The sequence below is a fragment of the Oryzias melastigma genome, linkage group LG14 (assembly GCF_002922805.2).
Source record: "Oryzias melastigma strain HK-1 linkage group LG14, ASM292280v2, whole genome shotgun sequence".
NCBI lineage: Eukaryota > Metazoa > Chordata > Actinopteri > Beloniformes > Adrianichthyidae > Oryzias > Oryzias melastigma.
The window spans coordinates 21,613,699-21,622,385 of record NC_050525.1 but is presented as its reverse complement, the minus strand read 5'-3'; the positions used below and the strand labels follow the sequence as shown (position 1 = coordinate 21,622,385).

Sequence of the window (8,687 nt, the reverse complement as noted above, 5' to 3'; positions counted from 1 at the left end):
CACACCTTCAGTTTTGAATTCAAGGATGTAAATGTTTTGTCACTGTCATGTTGTTACCGATCCCAGAAAGAACCACACCCGATTACAGAGCCCCAGCTGATCCTCCTGTCCCAGTTTGAACAGGGTTAGATAATCCATGTGGCCTCTGTCTGGCCCCACCTGAGATGTGAGTGACGGGGATCAGTGGGACAGCAGTGACAGTGGGGGGTGCAAAGGAATCAGTGTGGTAGTGGCTGCAATGTGTTTCTTCAGGAAAAACTACAAGTTCACAACATCATCCTGAAGCATATCTTTTTTTTGTTTTAAACTTATTAAATTTGATCCTGTTTTTAAGATGTATTTTCATTTTTTTAATCTAGTTTTTTATTTATTTATTTATATTTTTCAAAATTTAGTTTTAGTATTAGCTGAGTTTGAAAGTATTTCTTAACAGAAACATTCAAAGTGTACAGATATACACTTTGAATTAATATGAATGGAATATTAGTTTTAATAATTCAAAAAATTTCCATAGTACAAATGATTAAAAATTAAGTATAACATAACATGACACCCAACTTCAATTATAAAGGACTTTGCATCTCTAAAAAGTTTTTTTTTTTTTTTTTTTAAGTAAATAAACTAGTTAAACCTCAAGAAAATAACTTTCAAAATGGTTCATCACTTTTAACCAAAAACAGCTAAATCGATGTTAGTTTACTGGGGTAAAGATGATTTTAGCGATCACAGTGAAATTTTACGAGTAATGCCACAACATTGTGATGTTTAAACCTTGACATCCATGCTTGAACATTGACTATAAATAAGAACTGGAGAGAGTGACTCCTCCCCCTCAAGGTCCAAACAGGAAGTAGCCTCTGGGTCCTTTTTTTTAACATGTTTTCACTAATCAGATTTTTTTCATGTGTGTGTATATATGTATATATATATACATACATTGTCTGATAATTGTTACTGCAAGTTGTTAAAATTGAAAATTAGGGGTGGGCTATACTGGCAGTTTGGGGATCAAGCCAATACCAAGTAATTACTATCGCCGACACCAAACCAAAACTTTTTTTAATAATATTTGATTAAAGAATAATTCTGGAAATGCTATTTTTTGTATGTAATACATGTTTTATGTAATACAAGTATGTAATAAAACACATCTATACACACTATTGCTTCTTGTCGTAGGAGTTAAAGGATGAAAACAAATGCTGGACGTGTCGATAAATATCAACAGTATCGATACTAGAGTGAAGTATCAATATAGCGTGATGAGATCAATATTTTTGCTGCATTTAATATGTGCAGTAAAGAGCCAAAATATACTTACGGATTTCATGCAAATGCTATCTGTCTGCGGTGTTGCCAGATCGGGCAAAAAAACAGCCCAATTTGAGTAAATACCCACCCACTTCGTGCGGGAAGCTGCCCAATCTGGCAGAGTAAACAGCCCTCCTCCCACTCTCTCTCACATCTGTAGGTGATATCGGTAATACTAGCTCTGAAATTAATTGGTATCAGATCGATACCCAAATTCCCACCATCGCCCACTCCTAATGAAAATCCTTTTTAAACACTGTGGTTCTACTTATTCAGACAAGTGTCTGCCTCAAAACCTCAAGGTCTCTGTTAAGCTTTGCTCCTTTGAGCTTCAATAATAAACTACTAGTTTTTGTTTTTTGCGTTTGCTTTGATTTAGATTTAAAACTTTTTTTTCCACTTGAAAATTAAGTTATTGGAAACAAGAAGAAGAAAAGAAGACATTGATCTTTAAATCATTAAGACAATATCCTCACTGCTTTCCCGAACACCCGTGGAGTTCAGTAACCACGGAGTTCACAGAAACCAATAAACATCCAGATGCACACAAACAAGCCTGACAGCACTTTTATTAAAAAAAAAAGGTAAATATTGAGCTAATCAAAAGTTTTCAAACACATTCTCTATATAAACTTAAAATGTTAGATTTTATTCCCAATTTTTTTTTTAGAATTATCAATTAAATGGTTTTAGTTGAAGCTGTCAAATGTTTGGAGTGATGAACAGGCGTCAGGTTTTCATCCCTAACACCTAAAGCGAATGAAATCAACTCTACCAAACTCTAGAAAATATCATTTGAATCTGTCCATCAGCTGAAATGCCTTCAAGTGAGTCTCTGGAAAAACAAAAACCCATGAAGCAAACCTGATATGAATCTTCTAATGCCGTTGACATCGACTCATGAGAAAGAAACAGGATCAAATGAACTGCTTTTACATTGAAGCCAATTTCTTTAAGAGTTGCTTCATTTAAACGAGGCAGAAAAATGGCTTTAAATTCAATTCTTTCTTTATTAGGAAAGGGATTTCCAAGAACACTCAAGTGGAATTCTCTTTTTAAACTACAACAGTAAACACATTCTTACAAAAGCTGTCCAGCAACATTTAAACAGTTTACCATTCATTCTTATCTCCTACATTCAAGGCAATATGAAAAATATATCTTTTTTTAGTTTATTTATTTATTTTAACCAAAAAACAATCAACTACTGACTTCCTAAACAATGCATTTTTCTTTTGTGGAGCTTGATCAGAAATATTCTGAAGCTTGGGTCACTAAAAAACTCAAATTGACACTATAAAAGCTTGCTACATTTTTTTTTTTAAATTGTTGTACATTTTCTGCAAAATAATGTGTTTTATACAAAATAAATATGAGCTGTATGACACTACAGAGAAGCTGTGCCTGTTTCCTCACAATTCTTGTCTGGAATATATCACAACGCTTCATGGATATTTAACTTTCTGGTTAAAAAGACAAAGACGGGGGGTCTACTGCTGGCTCTTTGTTTGTAGATAAGAAAAATATGGAGATATCTATGGAGGAGGCTGTGAATATTAGGCTGCCATTCTTTTCTCTGCTCTCGTCTTGAGGAAAAATCTTAACTCCAATGAGCGAGCTGCCACAGACCAGCACAGCATGGCGGATAATCGGCTAGGCACACCTGACAACACAGATAAAAATGTGCCAAATGAGAGAATCATCTTACCTACAATCCTCTGTTCCACAGCAGAGATAATCACCGCCCCGTTACTTTCCCATTTCTCTCTGTTTTCTTCCACCGTTTTGAAAGGTCACCCTAACTGAGACTCAGAACTTGCTCATGGTACACCTGGAGTGACACTGTTTCCCAGAAAAAAAGATTAAATGAAACTGCTTGGTTTTCCAAGAAACTAATCTTTTCATTTCTTCATTTCTGTATGGGTTTTGTGAGAATCTTTGCTATTTTTTTTTTTGGCCGTTTACAAACTCCTTTGAACTTCTTTTTTTACAAATTTGTATCAATTCAAAAATCCTATTAGTTGTCTGATTATTTTCAAATATTTTTTCTATCACCTATGTGTTTATTTACTGTTTTACAAAAACACTTAATCCATCCATCCATCCATCCGTCCCTCTCTTCCTCCTTCCATCCATCCTTTAATAATTTGTTAGTTTCTTTTAAACATTTCCTATTTACTGAGTGATTGTTGTTGTCCTTTAGTTTATTTGATTTCTTTACAATATTAAATTATTTTTATTTCTTTTTTTCCCCAAATGCTTCCATTTCCTTTTGGGTCATACTCCAAATTTTACAGCAAGTATGTGTTGTATTGCATCAGCAACCAAAGGAGTTAAAAAAAAAAAAAAAAAATCAGATGAAAAGCCAGAAAAGCATAAAATGCTTGTTGGGTAGGGATGTTCCTCATTCTCTGTAGCTGAGTTTTTTTTACTATCAAATTGCGTAAATTGGATTTACAATAAAAAATGCGCCCATTGGAAGGAAACACACCATTATTGAAAAAAAACTTTATTTTGGAGGAGGTGGTTTTTGAGGTGTATCAAAATTGACATATTTTGCAAACATATTTTTTTTCAAAATAAGTCACATGACCAACAACCGGATACCACACTTAGCAGTGCAGGAGAAGAAATCACACAGCTCATCAAAAGTTGAAGGTGTCATGTGGAATTGTTGGATCCACAGTTCCTCTGTAAAATCACCAGCCACCGTTTCCCCAAATCATTTCATCTGTTGCATTTCCCACATAGTTTGCCACTCCATGGCCTTAATAAGACGCTGACGTCTCCTTTGATAGATGATGATGAGCGCTAGTGCTGTGACAGAAATTTGAATGTATCTGCTGTAACTCAAAGTATTGTTCAGATCCGTCGCCATGATTTTGACATATACTGTAAGTTTTATTAGTGAAATTATACTGAGATTGTTAAAACAATACAGTGTTGTATGGATTCTCAAAAGTGTTCAGATCATTAACATTGTAAACATTGTTCTTCTTCTCCTGGGAGCCACTAGGTGGCGATTGTGCTATTAGTTCAGAAAAAATAGAAAGTATGAGCAAAAACAGTGCTTAAAACCACAAATGGTGACTTAAAAAATATTTTCTTTAGAGTTTGGAAATTCATACCTGTGAGTATGTAAAGATGCTTAGTCAGCAATGTATGTTTAGATCGACTGAGCATTATTATTAGCCGTCTTATGGGAAATTCCATTATACGTTAGCATCAAGCTAGTGAACTTTACCTATATGTGTTAGATCAATCTCTGCTTTTATGGATCAATTATTAATCTATTAAGCTTAGATTGATCAGGATCAATTAATCATTTTATCAACCCTCCCCTAAATATTAGAACAAATTACATAAAAAAAAGGAAATAAAATAACATTTAAAAAGGTAACTCATCTGTTTTAGCTTATTGTACTCATATAATAATCATGAGTTTAAATATGGTCAATCAAAAATTGTGGTGATTTGGTTTTATTTATTATTTTTATTGAAATTATGAAGATTTTGGCTTTATCAGCATCAAATTATTTCAAATATTTGCTGTCAGGCTGGTGTTATTTTCTATAAATGTTTTCTTATTGGAAGGAAATGACTTCCTTCTACTAAGCCTTTCAAACAGGATTAATTTTTACCTAAAAATCTTGTCAATTTGATCATATTTTCAATGAATTGGTTGAAAATAAAGTTGATTACCAGTCTGAGGTCAAAGAAAGATAATGTTGTATGTGAAGACTCAGTAATAGTTCAGAGACACATTAGGTGTGAGTAACACAGATGCATCACTTTCCATGTAGAATATGAAGACAACTGTGTGAGCGCAGCCAGCTGCCTCCCACCCGCCAACAATGAAAACAATGAAAATGAAAGAAAATATTACTACTCTTGACATTTATTTCAAATGCTCGGTGAATTATGCTAATAAATGCTGTTATTTTAAAATGTCAATAAAAATGCAGCTTGTTGAAATATTGCTGTCTACTTGTGTGCACTCAAAGGTTAGAACAATCATCACTTCAGGAAAGAAGTACATAATAAAACACGGACCCCCACGGCCTCATTATTCAGTGTTTTTATCAATCATGAAAGAGGCAGTACACCAGCTGGACCGGTGAACGGTCCGTCAAACAACCACACAGACGTGTTTATGAGACAATCAGTGCGCACAATCACTACTAACACTTTAAAACCCCTGATCAGTGAGAAATGTGAGTTTTTAGGCTTTAGTGGAGCCTTGAACAGCCACAGTTTACTTCACAGTTTATATTTGCTTCATCAAGTTCAGCATTTATGACAGAAATATTCTAAAAGGAGAAAAATGTGTACATTTTAAGGTCTAACTGAGCCAATGACCTAGTTTGGAATTTATAGAAGTCTGGTCATCCCACTTAAATGGTATGAAGTCCAAAGGGTGATGGATTTCTTCTCCCAATTTTAGTCTAATCCCACTTCATCCGAAGTAATATTTGCACCACATAAGCTTTACAGTCCAGAGGAATAGTCCAACTCCTTTTCCTGAAGATTATGAGCTGCACTTTTAAGTATTTGTTTTGCACACCAGATTTAATTAGGTTAGGAGTTGTAAAAAAAAAAAAAAAGGCAGATGCATTATTTTAATATTTTGTCTGCTGGTGGATTTTGTTTTTTGCTTTTGGAATCTGGAAAGAAGAAACGTGCTTTATAACATGACAGATGGTTGCTTCTTTTACCCTTAATATTATTTTCATTCCATTTGGGAAATTTTGCACGACACTAATATCATATTTGACTCTTCAATAGTTTATGGCAGACCAAACTTCCTGGAAATGTTACATGATTAATTAAACAAAGTTCACATGAGCTTTTTCTCTTGCTGGAACTGTGAAAATAAATTTGTAGCCATGTGATCAACATTTTGAGGGTTTATTTTTACAGTTTCTGACCTTTTCTTAATCCTTTTTAAACCCACTTCCTGTTCTATAGCCCTAATATTTTAGGCAATTGTCAACCATTCATGGTTAAGATTTCTTTAATATTTTTAAGAACTTTTTATTTAACCCGATGGGGTAAAATAAACTTTTTGACCTCAGTTTTAGGATAGATACACTTTCAGAGTTTACTTTACAAATAAGCTTTATATAAAACATGTAGAGTAAAGTTATTTTTTTATTTAAAAAATAGTAGTTGTTCAATAATGATGCTTGACTTTCATTGAATCTCGGTTTACAACAGCAGTTTCAATTGAAATATTACACTTCTATTTTCATAATATTACAAAACCACAAGAATTTTAAGAATGTGTACAAAAACACAAATGCCTTACTCAAACATTTAAAAGTTGCAGAATAAATCTACTGACTTAAAGTTATTTTGTGAATTTAAATGTGTTTTTTATTGGCAAAAAAAGCACAAACCACTGAAAGTTGTAGTTTTAGAGAAAAAAAAAAACAAGCTCCCACACCGTAAAACGAGCACTTTATTTTTGAATAATTTAGCCGACTGACTCTAATATGTACAACTGAGGTCCAATCAGTCACCAATCCATCTTGTGGATGACTACAAAGAAAAAGTGTGGTGGAGGTCTTTGTTTGAAAAAAAAGTGTTCTGTTCTTTCAATCCTCCCAGGACTTACATGTGTGAACATTTGATGGACATGGGGCTGACAAGCTGAATAATGTGGGGCAAATGGTGTGAAAAGGTAAACAAACACGCTCAGAATAGTGCTAGCTTTGAGCAGAAGGTGTTTTGTTAGCGGTGCTGGTGAAAAGTACAAACTTCACCCGCGTCTAAACTGGAAATGAACCATTAAACGTGTTTTTTGATGAGTTTAATGTGATACAGCTCAGGCTGTTGAGCATTTGTTAGTGAAGGCCAAATACATTGCAGATTATCTCATTTTCAAATCACAGCTGTACAGTTTTGTCGATGAAAAATGCCAAAGTGGAAAAGAAGCAAAATTGTTGCAACAGAGCTTTTGTTGGTGATGTGATGATCCAGCAAAGGAGGACACAAGTAGGTCATCTGCATTATGGTTTGCACTCAGGGGCAATGTTGCACTTCACATCAGTAATTTTGTTCATCCGGTTCTAATGAGCTAATTACTGGCTTGGTTCAAATTAGCAATCGTTGACTCATTGTTACATGGAAGTTACTTTTTTTTTTTTTGCTCCCAGGTTGCTTGTGTGGTCTTAAAATAGAATCTTTCGAAAGTGTTTCCTAATACTCTTTCTGCACCGGTAGATGAAAAGTGGATGTTTTGTGCGCTCAACGCTGTTTTTAAAAGATTAAAATCTCACCTTAGACCGTACAGAACCGTCCCATCCGGATGCAGTCGGATCATTCGGTTTTTAACCGTGACGCCGTGGACGAACGATTTCTTGTCGTTGAGGAAGTAGGTGTCGGGGACCCAAAGCTGGTCGGCCACGCGGTTATCTAAGGTCAGGTTGAGAGGGATCTCAGAGTAGGACAGCCGCTTGTCTCGCCAGGCCTGCTGGAAGTACATCGTCAGTGTGTAGTCCTGAAAGTGCAGAGAGAAAGGAGGAAGATAGATGTGAGGGGAACAAAAACAGAGGTGGTTAACTTTCAAGATACCCAGAAGTCACTGACAAGATTAAATGAGACGTGGCATCAATATTGGAGGAAAGACCGAACACAAATCAACGGGGAATTTCTCCAGTTCAATGAAACAGGAAGTTAGGACACGCATGTGGCAGAGAGGGGGAGACAGAGACAGATGGCTAGCTTTTAGCGTGTACACAGTATGCGTGTATTCGACAGATTTGGTCGATTAATTTGTGTCAAAGGGGAGCATATGTGCGAGGCTTCTTGAGTTGGTTTACCGCTTGTGCTTGTGTGCGTTTGGTTCACAAACATCCAGTCAGATGAGACAGCAAGAGAAAGCACATGTTCCAGACGAGGAAGATTATCTCCAAGCAACCTCTAAATCCATTTCACTAAAACATAACTTTGCTCCATTTCCTTTGACAATCGCCATTTGTCTAAGATTTAGATTTGGGCATGAAATAGATGTACTTTGTCGCATGCACGTAACATGTTCATCAATTCTGCTTGTGTCCAACTAAATTGTAGACGACGCTCTCTCATTATTTCAAGCAGCCTTTAAGGGACCAAAGACGAGTTGTTTTTCAGCCTTATAAAGAGGAAATAAACTACTGTGCTCTCCTCCTTCTACTTATTTACTTTTAGTAATATAAATAGTTTTATTGGAGAAAATATTCAATAGGCAGGAAAATATTTGCTTTGGGGAAATTTTGTAGAAAGAAAAATATTGCCCTTTAAACTAAAAAAAGGAAACTTTCACATTCCTTTTAAGCAAAAAAAAACAAAACTGTATTTGACTTTAAATAATGATTTTATGCATAATTACATAT

At 35.0% G+C, this 8,687-nt stretch overlaps 1 protein-coding gene across 2 annotated transcripts in view; it reads right to left on the bottom strand.

Annotated features, from left to right (window-relative positions):
* LOC112142554 (gamma-aminobutyric acid receptor subunit beta-2) overlaps positions 1-8,687 on the bottom strand; it is a 59,776-nt gene that overhangs the window by 22,489 nt on the left and 28,600 nt on the right. For both annotated transcript variants that reach the window (XM_024265994.2, XM_036215180.1), the window contains one exon: positions 7,593-7,813. In XM_024265994.2, coding sequence (XP_024121762.1) covers positions 7,593-7,813 — 221 coding nt within the window. The remainder of the gene's footprint in view (positions 1-7,592; positions 7,814-8,687) is intronic.